Consider the following 16,842-nt stretch of genomic DNA (forward strand, 5'->3'; position numbering starts at 1 on the left):
CAATACAAACTAAACTTTGTTGAAATTCTACCTCTACTTAAAAGCAGTAAATATAGATGGCTGAAATCTAAATTACAGTCTTGTACTACCGAACATTCTGACTCAATGCTGTGAGCTGCAGAAACAAACAAAATGTTCTGTCCTAAACTCCCCATAAATATGGAGGTACCTCTAGTCAGAAATTCTGAAAGTGTAGAATGGAGTTAAGTATAAGCAGAGCTGAAGTAAGCATTGCTTTTTGCTTCTTATTCAATACGGTGTTTCTTTAAGGCTCTGAGAGAAGCTGTTAGTTTTTCCTCAAGAACTTTTGGCAAGAGATATAAACACAGAAATAGCAGGGTCATCTGACATTTCAGAACTTGTATTTTCATGTATCATTAAAGCCAGCTCATTCAGTGTCTGTATACATTTATTGCACTTGTGTTGTTGGAATACATCTATACCAACATAGTAATAATGATTGCAACAAAGCCATAGTAAAATAAAAGGGTCTGATTCGGACATTAGAGGGTAAGTGTCTGCATGTTTAAAATGTTCCCCTAATAGTAATAAATACAGACAAAATGCTCATCAAGTCAGATGCACATGTTTAACAACTATTTAGCATATATAAAATTTCACTCATTCTTTTATCAATACAAATCTGTTAGGGATCAAAAAAGACTTACCATGCAAAATATTGATTAGTGCTGCATAATGGAATATATATTTCTATCAGAGTTAAAACAGCATTTTCAAAATTTAAAGAAAAATAGATTTTTAAAAAGGGATTCTATTGTTGAATGCAAGTCTTCCTTGTAGCAAAGACAAGATAGAGACAAGTTACGATTTATCGCTGTACTCCAGTCTTGATGAAAGACTAATAATTATTTGTCCACCTACTTAATAAATGCTACATTTTCAAGAATAAAAGGAACTATCAGTAGGCATTATTTCTACTTAAACCAAGTTATTTATTTCTCTCTGTAATAGGTCAAGTATGCTTTTAAAGATTCAGGTAATGGTAGACTCATAATTTTCTCTCTCAACAGATTTCGAGGAGGTTCTTCTGGCTTCAAGGCCTCACTGTGATCTTTTTCCTCCTCCTCTTTGTTATCATCTTCCATTCTTTCATCTTCTTCACTATCTAGTGGCTGAGGAATGAGCTGATTACCAACAAACACATAGGTGTTAATCCTGCGTCTACGACATCTCCTGCGTTTTCGTTTTGGGGGAGCCTTCTGAGCAATACCCTTGGCTTTCATCTCCTCATTTATGAAGTTTCTAAGGGTGCGTCTGATATATATTCGAGCGAGGTCCTGGAGATTCCTAACAGCACATGGAGCTAAAAATGAAAAGAAATTAAGTTATATTAAGTTCCCTCTAGCACAAAAATTACTGCTTTGCAGCTAAGACTGAAGCTCAAGAGTAACAAACTTTAGTACAAGCAAATGAAACAAGGGTAGAAAGAGTCGCCTTGACAAACCCTGTTGCACAGTCCAGGAAATTAAGAGGTCTTTTGGTAGATACACAAGAGAAGTAGAGAGCATGAACAGATTACTAACATAAATGTAAGAAAGCATACAACAAATACTGTCACCTTTTAGCACCTGGGACATCTTGGGACCTACTGCTGGCACTATTTCAAGATCAGCTGATGGGATACAATTTCTAGCCCTGTGTCATATTTGTTTAGGCAAGTGCCTTTCTTCTGCTCCCTCTTCTATTCACTATTCTTTTCCCTACTTCCTACTGAATCCAACTTATGAAGGAGGGCCATGTCAACTCACAGCTGACCAACCAGGTAAGTCACCCATAGCTTTGCAGCAGAAAAGGAACAAAATTACTGAAGATTTGAAGAAAAAAAATAAATAAAAAGATGCAGGTTAACAAAAAGCCAAAGACACATATTTTCCAATGACAGGCAGGTGGTGCTGAAGACGTATTGCTGGGCTGGCACATGCCTGCCCTAGACCATTTGTGGCTGACTAATTCCAAGGAAAACAAAAGCAAGAAAACAACCAAGCAAAAAAACCCAGCCTTTTGAACTTACATTCTTGTCATTTTAATTACTATACAAAGTAGCATAAAATTAATGGGGACCAACAGCAAGAAAAAACCTAGTGCAGAAATAGTTTGGATAATCACACTCCCAGTATTGCTTTCAGCTTAAAAAACAAAAAAAAAACCCCAAGACACTCAACCCAAAACATTCAATGTATTTCAAGCAAAATCTGTCATTTCATACATTGACTTCAGTTGCATGCTAGTTACTCATATCTGAGACAGAAAGGATGTTTATAACCATGAACACCGACTTCAGCTCATGCCAACGGAAATAAAAAAAAAACACACAAAACCCCACACCCCAAACCAAAAAACAAACAGCACCCTACCCCCCAAAAAAATCCCAAGCCCCTTTTTTTTGATATTAAACCAACTCAAAATTCAAAACCGAACAAAAGCCCTATCTAGCCATGCAAAACACATTTGTAATACCAAGCTAAACAAGACAGGATTGCAGACTGACAATCGCAAGATAAAGCATATAAAGTTGAAGTAGTGGATTAGCAGGCATTGCTCCCATATACAGAACTGTCTAAGAGAGACTTCATAAAATCAGAAAGAAAGAAAAGTAATTATTTCCTTCAAAAGATGATGGAATGAAATTTTGAAACACTGTGTCCCACAAAATGTTTAATAACAGCAAACTCTCAGCTTTCTTATCCTGTGAAGTAAAATAAAACAAATACAGTATTTTTAGTGCTAGTTATTATTATATGCTATTTGATAATAGTAAGAAAATATTATTATATAATATTTGATAATAATTTAATAACCTAAAAGGTTTAAAGACAAAGTAAGCCACTCACAGTCACATTCCAGATCATAAGCTATTAACTGGTAACTGCCAACAATTTGTAGTACATAAAGGAAGTCACGGCCTAAAACTCCTGCACTTATGTTCAGAAATTCCAGGCACACACACAAGCTACAAAGAAAATCTTCTTTTAAAAAGCTTCAGACTCGATGCATATTTTGAATTGGAGAAATGCTTGACAGGTAGAAAAGATAGTTAAGAAGTCTTAACAGTGAGACAGTCACAAAGCTTTCCTATGCAGGTTATTAAAATCCATTTGAATATGCAACTACTCAGGATACCTAGGGAAAACTTCATGTAACAGAAATAGTCTTAAGTTCCACTGACATTCATGGATTTAAGCCAAACTGACCAAGAAAGACAACTCACTTTTTTTTTTTGAGTAGTGATTTTCTCAAACTTACTATGTTTTTAAACATCGAGCAAGATTTAACTATCCCTTTATCTAAGGTTTCATTTTTTCTCCTCATGATTAAAGAAAATGGAAAAAAATTTAAATTCTATAAAATAAAATCTACCGTTGTGACCTACCAGGGACGTACTAGACTCATGATTAAGAGATTTTTAATACATACAGTGCACTGTGGGTCAATACAAGTTTACTTCCTATATTAAGTTAAAAGCACAAGCTGTGTAATCATGTTAACATACTGCTGAAGGGCAGAACTTTTTTGAAATGCAGAACATTTATTTTACCAGTGCTAGTGGTGCTTGACCTTTTATCACATATCTTACAGTCTACCCAAAGACAGGGTTTGTCCTTGCAACATGCCGCACTGTGCAGCCTCTCTGGTGTTAAATGATTTGAGATGACTTATTTACACATACAATGAGAATCTGGATGCGGTTTACTGCAAACCTGTCTCAGTTTGTCTCCTAAAAGCATTAATCAAACCATTCACTTACTGGATTTATTTATTATTTTTAACGCAAAGAACAGAATGCAATTTTTGAAAGTTTAGTGTCCTGATGTCCACTTATTTCCAATTATCTAGTAGTAGTGAACTGTGTCCTAACCAATAACTACGTTGTTTTACCAACACCTCTGTAGTTTTCTATGGGAAGAAGATCCTACTTTGGGAATGACTGGCTGACAGATATTTTACTAAGCTCTATATACATATGGGAGTTATAACTGTAGTCTATATATAACACTACATCCATGTCAGAAACTATTCAATGGATGTCTGAGGTATGCCATAGACTCAATGTTTACTTAGTAGCAACATCTGCAATTTCTGAAGTTTACAGGATAACGTTTACTGATGTTTACAGAAGGATAATGTTACTGGATTTGAAACAAACAGACAATACTATATAAAAGAGAAACCTCCTAGAATTTTTACTTCCTGAGCTTTAGAGCCCTATTTTTTTACACTCTCCCTCTCCTTTTTTTTTTTTTTAAGCTTCATGATGCTATTCTATGATTCTATGATAGAACTAGACCAGCCTGAGCAGGGGAAAGAAGCCTAACAGATTTCATTTTACAGTGTAATTTGAAGCCTACTTCTGAACACTACTGATCTGCACTATTTTCATTCTGAAAATTCAGGAATGGTAATAAAGAACACTTGAAAATCCTCTTCTGAATTCTAGGGAACTAGACCATATAAAAGCATAGCACGACCAGAAAGTTTGGCAAGCCACCTCTGTATTTCTCTGTTATCATGACACGGCCTATCTACCATGGACTACATCTAAAGCTAAGAACAGAGGGGGAGGGAGGATGAAATAACCTTGTATTAACAAATTAATTTCAGGAAATAACTTCTGAGGTCTTAAAAAACAAGCGTCAAAACAAAAATTACATAATTCTTTTGCAGAAATAATTAAAGGAAAGGATCTTCCTGACTTTGAACAAAAAAAGGTAAATACAATAAGGCACTATCCTTGGCAAGCTCTCATACTCTCTCAAAATTAATAGCCTGAGGGGTTTGTATCTGTTTTGTGTTAAAAAACGTGCATGCAAGAAAGAAAGAGGCAAAGAGGACAGGGGATTTAGGTCCCTTCGACTACATGTTAATAGAACAAAACAGGAGAAAAAAGCTGTTGTCTTCTGGGTTTTCAGATTTATTTAAGTTCCCACATGCCGCTGAACCTCTTAGTATAATTCTGTACCTAGGCCTTTCTATGCTGACAGATAATTTCAATTCTACGCCTTTATCTGCCACTTCTTTCCCCCTCCCCTTATCATGTTATCATCTTGGCAACAGATGTACTTTCAGAGGCATTCAAAATGCATTTACTAACCCAATTCAAAGCACTGCAGCTAGAAAGCGAACCCCAACGACTAATAAAATACGGCCAGGAATGACTAGATCAGTTACAGACAGACACAAGCACAGAGCTATTAATATACTACCATACCACAGCTGCAGTTTAGGACTGCTCCTTCCATTTCAGTGCAAAGAGAAGAAATACTTTCCTCTGGGAGACCATCAGAAAGTTAGCACTCCTGACAGACTTAGTAGTTCGCTATTTTATCTATACCTCCCTAGAAATAAAAAACCTGAACCAGTAAGAAAAAGAAGACTAGAAAAATAAGCTAGAAGCAATACAGTTTTAATTCAGGATATTAACTGTTTAGCAACACACAACATTGTGTCGGAAGCACAAAAACATATGCTTTGCTAAGCTGTATGTTCCTGTTCTTTCACTTTATGTCTGTACAGCACAGCCTCTCCAATTCCAAACAACCACCAGCAGGCACTTTAGCAACCCATCAAAGGAAGCTGCAAAAGGAGTGAGCACAAACGACACTTACGCAGTCCCACGGTGTCATGTTTGCCGTTGTCATTTCTGTTTGGTTGCACTAGTGGAGCAAACGAAACAGCAAGGATATTTTTACTTTCCCATGTGTTCTGTCCCGTTCTCAAGATTTGTGTTAGCTGCGCAAAAACAGAAATAAATTAAATCAGTGGTTACAGTTTTGCTGTACTCAATACTATTCAGACTGGTGTTCAAATACACTGGTATTTTGACATGCTTCAGATTTATAAAGGCCATCTTATGGAAGGCAGTTTTGATTTCACATACCTTGGACTTTCATATACCTTGAAATATTACATAGTACATTCAGAGTACTGAATATGGCAATGGGAAGAGATGCAACTGGAAAATTAAGGCCTAAGGTTAAGTTTTGTTTTTTCTCATTTTTCCCAAAAGTTCACAGAGTACTTTCAATTGGAAGAAACCTCTGGAGCCCCACCTCCTGCTTGAACAAGACCAACTTCGAAGTTAGGCTGGGCAACTCAGAAGCTTTTCCAATTAAGTTAAAAACAGATTTCCTAGGATTGAGATTCCCCAGTCTGTCTAGGCAACATGCTGTAGTGTACAACCACTTTCATTATGAAAAACTGTCTACTCTACAGGATACATAATCTGTAACACTCTTCTTTCAGTCTGATGTGCACCTGTGAGAACTGGATTCCTGTCTACTAGGTAAATTCTCCAACCCTTTAGGAAGCCAGGTCAGGAATTAAACGCTCCCTTAGCTGTTTTAATGCAGGCTAGATTAACCGAGATACTTCAGCTGCTCCTTCTACTTTACATGCTCTACCCCCTAACCACTTGTATATAACACAGAAATGGTCACAGTTTTAATTTGGTTTCAAACTGTGACTACTTCTAAGGAGGATTCCATCAATTTCAACTGACAGTATCTTGGGCCAATAAAAAAAAATTATGAAATTGAATCATGCAGGCTATGTTTAAATTAAATTATTTATGTTTTAAATTATTTTGAGAAAGCAGATACATGATATGATATTTCTTTCTGAAAGATAAAAGTAACTAGCATGTTTATCAACAAGAATTTTAGCAATTATCTGTATTTAGGAGGACATCAACTTAAGTCACAATGTGTTTTTCTCAATTTCCCTATGAGTGAAACAGGGAGAATAACAACTTTCCTTTGTGAAGACTTTTGAGATTTAAGAAGTAAAGGTGATTAAAGTGTGAAGTATTAATAAAGTAATATACCTGTCTGAAAAACATTTAATCTAACATGGAAAAGCAACACTGAAATCTGATGAAAATTATCTCGTATTTTCATTTTTTTCCCCTCCCCTTACAATGTCCCACAATTCACAACCATTTCATATTTATCAGAAATAAATTCTCTTGGTTTAGAGAATGGTTTCTTTGTTTTGAAGTTATGACTGAAAATAACTGCAGCAGAGAAATTTCAAAGCAGTTCTGGGACAGGTATAATACAGTGAAAATACTATGAATGGACTTCTAGTATCACTGAAGACAGTTCTGCCACAGACTTTGTTGGAAGCAGGATATTGATGCCTTCCTACAAGTTTAAAAGTTCAAGACTTCATTAAAAAGACCAGCATCTGCTTAACTGTAACAAATACACTGAATCAAGTTATTAGTTGAGCATTTAGTCAAACACACATTTAAAAGCATTCCTTAAATTACGTATTTTTCATACTAAAAGATAAAAAGGGAAATTGCCACTAAGTCACCTGATCTTCTATAGGCATTACTAAAATGCCTCCAACTTTCAATAAAATTTTCATGTAGTTTTCATGGTCTTTCTGGACTCCAGCTCCACAGTAAATCCGGTCATACTGATGACTGTCTGAGGCTATTTCCAAACAATTACCAACCACAAAGGCAGGTTCACAGAATTCAAATCTAAGGGGAAGAAAAAAAAAAGAAAAAAAACGAAGACGGGACAAATTTCAAATTACAATCTTTAAGAAAAGCCAGTCCAGATAAAGACAGAAAAATATCTTTCATATTTTCCTTTATGTAATAAAGAAAGATTAGCATACATACTTTAAAAGTGTGTATTAAGGCAATGCTACTTTGAAAATAACCTTTTTTTCTGCCACATCAGGGACCAAAGAAAAACTCTTAAGCAGTTATATATTATGAAAAACAGAAAAGGCCTCAAAGCATCACCAGACTTCCTACCTGCAAATATGTTTGTCTAACGGAACCTGACAAGCCATACAGTAAAAGTCTTTACAACGTGCATTCATCAACAACGTGCAATACCCAAGGCTGTTGAATAAATACTGAAAGTTCAATACCCCCGCCTTTTTTTTTGAAAGCCCGTAAAGCAAGGAGAAAAAAATAAAACAGATAAAGAAAATATTAATGATCTCAGAAGCATCTATTCTAATTTTCATCAGCAAATTAAAGTTACCCAAACTGCTTTTAAGTGGACCTAAATTTATACAGAAGTTGAAAGGACTGAAAGTACACTCTGTCACTGCATAAAAAACACCAAAGGAAAGTTGTATAGCACACAATTAGTGCCAAAGCTGCATATAATCTCCATTACACTGATACTTTTGACATCTTTCAAATCTCTGCAGCACCTTACTGCTTCAGCTGTGACATCCAAATGAAAGTAATTTACCTTTTTGCCACATATTTCCTTCAGTGAGGAACTTTACGTTTTTCCCACTTTAAAATTAAGAAGAGAGGTTACAGAGTTACTTATAGAAGGGATTTATGGCTTTCTTTGGAGGGGGAAAAAAAAAAAATTAGTATAAGCCAACACTGTGATGTTGCACAAAATAGCTGATAAACTTCATCCAGCAGTATTAAAATCCAGCGCATCTCAAACTTCATCCAGAAGGAATGATTTCTAAAAACTTCTTCAAATATATGTTGCCATTGTATTTTACAATGCTGACTTTCCAGCTGCCATCAGAAAAGAGCCGTTTTATTTGCCACTGCTAGGCAAATCCCAGGACACCACCTGGTAACATTCAAACTATTTCTTCAGTTACAGCAAAACTTGGCAGCTATCACTGCTTATGGATGCTGACTGTAAGGCTTGGCTGACTTTCCATTCTCCAACACTGCCATTAACAAATCTGAATTCTATTAAACTGAAGTTTTTGCTGGAGCTATATTTTTTTCCCCGAGACTCCAGGATGCTTGACTCTGAAAATAATACAATACTTTATTCAGAGACAGACACGAGAATCCTTTACCAACTACTACATAGCAGTCGTGTTATATGTGGCCATCAGTCCATAATGCCATTTGCTTTTCTAAATCCAGAGGAAAAACTGAAAGCTACAGATTAAAGAGGAAAAACGAAGCAGGTGCAGGGAGGGAAGTGGGGAATGACTGCTCTGTTGCACGCATCTGGGCAGTTAGCCCAGCCTAAACTGTGGCTGAAGCAATTTCAGATTAACACAGAAAGACCTAGAAATACATTAGCCAAGGTTAAACGCTGTGAAGAAATTGAAACTGAAGGCACTGATGACTGTGCTAAAGAAGCAATCTCATTTCATAAGCACTTGCACTATCATGTGGCTTTCTACATTCAGTGAAGGTCAATCAGGCAGTTCACGCTACAGCTTTAATTTCAGGTTGCCTGCAGTTTAAAAGTCAAGCATCACCACATCAATTTAAAGTTTGAGTAAAGTAACTCTGTGGGCTTCAAAAATACAAGACAGAGAGGGAGGGAGGCAAGGAGAGAGAGAACATGGTACTTTCCTAAAATGCAGTTTTAAATCTAGAGACCGTCTCTGGATAGTTGTAGAAAAATTAAGACAACCTGCCTGCCTAACTGGGAAACTTTCACAACTACTTCTGATCTTCTCAGACTGCTCCTCTAAAAGATGGCACACATCACCAGATACTCCTAACTTCTTCCTCTAGTAAAAACTACCCTAAAGGTCTTGAAGCCAGTGGTTTCACACCCTCTTAAAACAAGCAGGAACACCAAACTTCCCCAAGGAATCAAAAATACAAAATAAAACAAAACCCCACAAAATATTCCCCAGACACAAATTACTCTATACACAAGCTGCGGATGAAAATCCACAGTGGTCTTTACAAACATTGTAAAAGCTGAAGGTAATTTCTCATTTAGCTCCACAGCTTGCAACCACAATGGCTTGAAGGGCAAAAGGCGGCACAGAAGCAATTTCTGTATTAAACCTGTAAGAATGAGATGGGTTATACACTACAGAACAACTCTGCCTATGGAAACAAATTGGCTGGACTGTGCTCCCATTTTTAGTAGTTCTTTGGAGACACAAGGCTTATGACCCAAACAGCTGGCTATTTATTAGTCCATTTACTTCAAAAAAACACCCCTCCCAAATAGCTTCAGCTAATTTCAACCCAACTTGTCAACAGCTGAAGTTTCAACAAAAGACTCATTTCCCACAGCAAACCTAAACACTGCATGGGCTGGAGTATATATAATTCCTGAAGACATCTCTTTAGTCCATGGCAGATTAAAAAATAAGGGGGTGTCCTCAGCTCACCTGGCCATACAGTGGTAACAGGTATGGCTGCACTGTATGCTAGCTGCCCACTCAAACATACGCAATTCAGTAACTGCCCCATGTAGCTTTCGTGTTGTCCAGTAAAGCTAGCTAAAAGTAAAAGAAATGGGAGTAAAAGGTCATTCACTGCCTCTGGTCATAGCAGTAAGTTCATTCAAAAGCCAACCCTCTTCGTTCATGCTTCCCACAAAACCAACTGCTTCACATGTTATAGTATGAGCAGTGACAAAATACCAGCAATAAAGGCATACAGAGATCATAGTTGGTAGAGTATTACGGGCTTTTCAACCCTAATTAAGTCATACAACCGCGAACCTTACTCCTCCACACTCCCCTGTAATGTAAACCTCACCAGTGAGGCCACAAGTCTCTTTCCTCCCTCCTTGAATTTTCAACTGATTCCATAATTATAAAGATATGCATCTGAATTAGAAAGAGCTGATAAATGCATCTAATCCAGTAATTTGTGGCAACCTTCTAACAGAGACTAAAGTGTAATTTTGAGAATGTTTTTTCTACTAACTTGCCCAAATAATTTTCAAAATAAGCAAAGTTAATTTCAGCTTTACTCAAATATAAAAAAAGACTCCATCATTTGATCAGGAAATTATCTAAAACTTAAATACAAAGATACTGCAAATACAAGGGAGTAAGCAATTTGAAGAATGCCTGCCAGCAGCATCACAAGCCTGTTAGTCTTACAGTATGAAAAGTCCTATCAAGCACATTGTTTCACTATGGAACTTGCCCTAATCAAACCCAAATTCTTTTAATCCTACTTGTCACTATACCAAACAAGTTGATTTTATTCCTATTGCCTTCGGGATATCAGAACACTTCAGATATTCGATTTCCTTCTGTGTTGCACAGTGCTATCTTTTATTAGATTAATAAAACTGCTGAAAATAAACGGCTTATTGCTTTAACATGCAGTATTGACAATCACATCAGCTATCAAGATGAGACAATATATCACAATTTTATTTCTTTTTTTTTTTGTTACAGAGTTGAAACTGAACTAAGAAATGCCAAGTGTTCTTTACCATTTGTTTATCTCCACCAAATGGAGAGGGTGTCTTTGCAGACTTTAAAGGTAACGTGAAAAAACTCTTTACTTCAATACGATACCAAAAATAAGCAATAATTAATTAAGTGCTGGAATGATGTGGAGAACTTCTAATCACATTAAGTTCTTCAGCTGAACCTGGTATCTTGATTATGAGAGAACCAACTGCCAACAGAACATAGCAACCGAAAATGAGCACTTTTGTTTAAATGAGCACTTGTCACAGGATAAATATAAGCACACACAGATCATGTTTAGAAATGGTCCAAGGTAATCAAGCAGTTTCAAGCGCACAGAACATCTGTTGACCTGATTCTGTCCCTTCCATCTTTTGCATTTTTGTAATCTGTCCCTCAAACATTTCAAGTTCATCCTCAAAACAGCCATGGTATTTTTATTCCAACTAAATGTAAAAATAAAAAAAAAGTCTGTAGAATTTTAAGAGCATTTCTGTCTGCTGCAGCAACTTACAAAAATTATCAAGTCATAGATATACTGCCCATGATCTTTTAAGTAAGATTCCCCACAGATATCAATAAAATGAAGCATTACACTCTGGTATAAAATGAACATCCATTTAAAAGAAAGCACACAGAGGAAGAACTAAGATTAAAAAGCTTGTTGCTCTTGTATCCATATCCACCAATCTAATACTTGTGTGATAGCAAGACATTAATTAGAGTGAACAGTAAAATAATCTACCCTAACAGCAAGGGTTGTTTTACAGGGGGGTTAATTTGTTGCTCCTACAGTAATACCCACCCAGAGAATGGACCCTTAAATTACTTCAACTCTGAAGATGTACAGGATGCTTCCTGGGCTAAGCAATTCTACCTATACAACCTTCATGAATGCAGGATTTTATTCTGATGTCTCTTCAAGATGAAACTAGGTGCAAATACATACCTGATTCTTTAAAAAGGAACAAGGTCAATTGAAGGGGAAAAAAAAAAAAAAAAATCAAATAATTTAAAGGAAAACCAATTTTTAACATCCACAGGCCCACGTTTGAAGGAAACAGTAAGATGTTACAAGATGCTTTAAAAAGTACAATATTGAGGAACCACTTAAACAACTTATGTCTGTCTTTTGCTGGGAGAAAAATTAGTTCTTAAAAACCAGCATCAGTCCAACTACATTTACACCTCTGAACCACTACATTCAGACCAGAATATCACCTAACAGTACTCTTCTGCCTATCCCCATGTTTACTAAACACACTTTTATCTCAGCTTGCTGCTTACAGCCCTTAACAGAAAGCCTATTCATGAATTCATACTGAAACATGAATATAAAATGCAAATATCAGAATATGAAAACATTCTGTTTTCCCATCCACACTCCTTCAGTCAGTCAACTCAAACCTTCCAAAAAGGTCTGAAACCTCATTCAGTACCACCAAGCTGCTCCAAGTCATTCCCTCTAGTAAGAGATTCATGTACCTAAATTCAGGCACAAAGGACTACTCTTTAATGATGTGTAAGAAAAGCTTAGCAAGTTAACACATTGGTACTACATTGGAACAAAGAATTTGAAAGCACTGCAACACATACTTCACAAAAAATCATGGAGAAAAAAAGAAAACAAAACGAAACAGGTTTTAATAGATATTCCAAAATAGCATAGTAAATCCAAAGTAAGAACTAATAAAATTAGCTTTACATGAAACTTCCCTTAAACCAAATACATTAATAACTAGACACTGAAATTAATTTGCAAATGTGTAGCCTCTGAAAACTCATAATAGAACATTAAACTATTTATGCTACTGTGACAAAGAAGTAACAATTACTTTTGTCTTAAATTAATATATTGCTCTTCTAATTCTAATATACTGCTGACCAATATCTGATACAAAAGGACTCCTGAAGATAGGGGAATAAGGGAGAGAAAATAAAACTAGCAGATCAGTCTGTAAGTTTCTTACTCTTTTCACCTACAAATCACTGGCCTATCTTTCTAAGACACAGCTACAGCAGCTGAAAAATTACTGTTTCCTGTAGTTATTTTAAGATAAGGACTGAAAAGCCACTCATAATTTAATCTAGAAAATTCAGACTCCTTTGTCCATTTGCACTAAAAAGACAAGCCTCTCAGAGCCTCTGTCAGACAGAGAATCTAATAAATTGGTAATTTTACTCCCAAGTACTCTTAGAACCTATTTAAGTACTGATGCATTTACTGAAAGAAACAGTGAAGAAGTGGTTCAGGTAATTTAGCCAATATTTCAGGTTTTAAACTGACATAAAACTTATCTTCTTTGAGAACCACATACAAAGGTCAATACTCACACAGCTTCGTGCAATACAAGATGCCACAAGAAGATGGAACAGAATAATGAAACGCTTTCCAATTTCTACGCTTTGTTACACTTTCTCCTTTTATTTGACAGCAAATGCTTCAGAACTAGTGTATCAATCGGATTTAAAAGTTGTACTTATATGTTGCAAGAAAAGGTTTTCCCATTTGTTTTGTGATAAATACGTCCCATGTTATATCCTGCCAGTGATGTCTATTTAAGATTAAATCACTATCCAAGAAACTTAAAACCTGCATCAGCTAATAGGGGAACACAATTTCTAAAGACTGTTTTTCCCTATTAAGTGGGACAACAGCATGGCAAGATGGAAAGTTCTTTTTTCCTCTCCATTATCCATTCAGTTGTACTCAAGCATTTTTTCAACATCTTTGAACCAGTCTTTGATTCACATTCAAATGCATATTCAGGGATTGCTAGCACATTTTGTGGAAAAGTCACATTTTACCTATTAGTATTGTTCTGAGAACTTCCGCATCTAAACTACAAATTCTAGAATAAATTAAAACAAAAATATTCAATCTTTCAAAACAAAACAAAGCCTACAATGACAACTTTTAAGTCACCTGTATCTAATTACAATAATATTATTTTTACCAGCACTATAGTAATTTTGCTTCTAACATTCTTTTCAGCTTCCAGGCAGTAAGAAACCTGTACCTGTACTTTGGTTGTATGTGTCATCTTCATTTTTACATAAAATTGCCTTCTATTATATTGTTCTTATGAAGAAAATTACTTTCCTGTTATATAACCTCACCCTTTTTATAATTTCTGATAGTCATCACTTTCACTCAAGTGAAACAAACACATTACTTTTTCTTTCTTAAGAAAAACTGAAACACTGGCTTTTAAGATTTATCTCACTCTCCCCTCAACACTGGTTTAAATTTGTAAACTTCATTTTTTGCTACTATAGTAGCAAAATGAAGAATTGTACTGAAGGAATACTTTTTAAAGTATATAGGAATATGGGTACAAGAAAAAATTTCTGTCACTTCAGTTTACTGTCAGAGCCCTAATATATCCATGGACAGAAGACTCAAATAACTTATCTGTTTACATAAACAGAGGAGTATTTCCTTTCTTCTTTTACTGATGCAATGTTTTTTTATAGGTCAAAATTGTCATTTTTTTTGAGAAACAGATTTTACAGGAACAAGCATCAAGCGTTGTCTTCACTTGCTTTAATCTAACAGATGCTCGTACTACTACCAAAACTTGTTTCAATAACAGATTTCCAATGAAAGGCAGTCTCCACAGATTTCCAATGAAAGGCAGTCTCCACAATAATGTTACTTATTTCTAAAAGACATTTTATTTATGGTTCTGAGGGGGCAAATATATGTATTTCTGCAACTATCAAATGCTTTAAAAATGCAGGTTTAGTTCCTTCCTAGGTAAGAGTAGATTAAATTGTCATTTTTTGGGCATTCTGGTTTACAAGGTGTAGGACTAGAAATATTACTTCTAATATGTCCAAATTAAAGAAGGAATATTCCAGAAGTTTATCTTCCTTTCCTTTTTGTTTAACATTATCTCTGGCATCGAAGAATCCCACTGGCATTCTTTCAGTCCCTGTGTTGTTCCAGTTAAGACTAAACCTCAGCAAGAATTCATTCACCAGTAAAAAAAAAAAATTAGTTACACTATTTGAAACTGAGACTAAGTTATCAGTAAGATTTAAAATTAGAAAGTCATCGGTGAACTCTGAGACAGTTTGATTTGCCTGCTTAGACTTCCACTGCAATGATTAACCAGCTGCACAGGAAGGAAGGAGCTTTATTTTCTTTATGTGTATAGAAGGAACTTTCCAACTTTCCATTTCAAATCTGCTTTAACGAAAAGCAAGTGAGCCTTCAAAGTCCTACTAGGAGGCCTGAATTTCAATGAAGACAAATAAATATTCTGTTGGAATATTAAGCATACTGTTTTTCAATGCCAACACAATCTACTACAGGACTTCAGGAAGAAGTTTTACCCGTAACAGTTATCCCGGAAGTAGTACTAGGGTTCTTGTCACTTACCATTGAAGTGGTTTCTTTTGATCCTGAGAAGGGTTGATTTTCTTTCACAGCAGAGACTTCACCAGCTTACCCAGGTTTGGTTTTTGATAGGGTGCTAGAAGATGGGCAACCTAGCCTTGCCCTGTGGCTCTCTCTCCAAGCTGGATATTCTAGGTCTAGAAGTTGACTGGGAGCAGAAAAGACAACACATTCCCCTTCAATAAACAGGTGAAGCGGGGCCTGGTACTTGCACATATGTGTTTCAGATAATGCCTTCTTAAGGAATGATTTTTTTCCCCCTTAGTCAGCATGCACTCCCTGACGGTTTTAAGAAGAGAGCCTTACACATATTTCAGACTCGGACAACTTTCTTTAGTCTACAGCTAAAATCTTTTCACCTCAACCATGACAATACTTTCAAATTGAACTCCTCCTTTGCTTCTACTGGCAAACATATGTTGTCAAGCAAACCAAGACAGCATTTTACCTCTTAGAATGAACAACTCCACCTCCATTTAGAGGAAAACTATTTTTATAGATTGGTGGGATATGGATACAGATACAAGTGATTACTGGAATCATTTTCTGAAACAGGTATCTGAAAAGCCTTTCCTTCAATGAACAGCTCAAGAGGCCAAAACTGAGAGAAGTCCCGTTTCCAGAGGTAGACAACCCTCCTTTTAAGCACAGAGAGCCTCAAATCCTTCTGGACATGCAATTTTTACACTGCTTCCAGTCTTTGGTCAAGCACCTACCCCAATCATAAGAAAAAAAAAAGTTTTAATTACATTCCAACAGTATTCTTACCGGAATCAAGAAAAAAGTCATTATACCACAAAGCACTGGATCATTCCCCAATAAAAATGGCATCAAAGTAATATTTCAGGCGAATTCATCAGGCGAAAACCCACTTAAAACCATTATGACCCAGCTCCACGCAAAAGTCAGATGCAAAGCCAATGGCCTAGTGCACCAAGCAAAGGAACACCACAAAGATTCAAAACATTTATTTAGGTTGAAGCTCACCCATATGTATGTACCCATAAGATTAAACACGTTGTTTGTTTCAAAAGAAGATGGCCGAGAGTATTCAGACCAGACTGAAGAACATTATATACTGAACAAAGAGTGCTGGGAAGTGGCAATGCAAAGTTTTACACAATTCCCCATCCACATAACTTCCCTAACTGCCAGGAAAACTGAACGTGGTCTATGTTCCTTCTGTCCCCCCACATGCCTCATTAGAAGCTGCTGGCAAGTTTAAGACATTCTTCTCCCATCACACACACACACATCATTTTAGACAATTAACTTCATTC

General features: G+C 36.1%; 1 protein-coding gene across 3 annotated transcripts in view; it reads right to left on the minus strand.

Annotated features, from left to right (window-relative positions):
* Positions 1–391: 391 nt before the first annotated feature.
* PCMTD1 (protein-L-isoaspartate (D-aspartate) O-methyltransferase domain containing 1) overlaps positions 392–16,842 on the minus strand; it is a 41,695-nt gene continuing 25,244 nt past the window's right edge. For 2 of the 3 annotated variants that reach the window (XM_057397778.1, XM_057397775.1), the window contains 3 exons: positions 7,336–7,507; positions 5,625–5,748; positions 392–1,324 (listed from right to left, as the gene is read on the minus strand). In XM_057397778.1, the coding sequence (XP_057253761.1) occupies positions 954–1,324; positions 5,625–5,748; positions 7,336–7,389 (549 nt within the window). In that variant the 5' untranslated portion in view covers positions 7,390–7,507 and the 3' untranslated portion in view covers positions 392–953. Of the gene's footprint in view, positions 1,325–5,624; positions 5,749–7,335; positions 7,508–15,544; positions 15,686–16,842 lie in introns of those variants that run through there. The other variant, XM_057397776.1, reaches the window with a different exon arrangement.

This window comes from Pezoporus wallicus, unplaced genomic scaffold (genome assembly GCF_028554395.1).
Source record: "Pezoporus wallicus isolate ANWC-B61680 ecotype Strahan unplaced genomic scaffold, APGP_CSIRO_Pwel_v1 contig_227, whole genome shotgun sequence".
NCBI classification, from domain to species: domain Eukaryota; kingdom Metazoa; phylum Chordata; class Aves; order Psittaciformes; family Psittacidae; genus Pezoporus; species Pezoporus wallicus.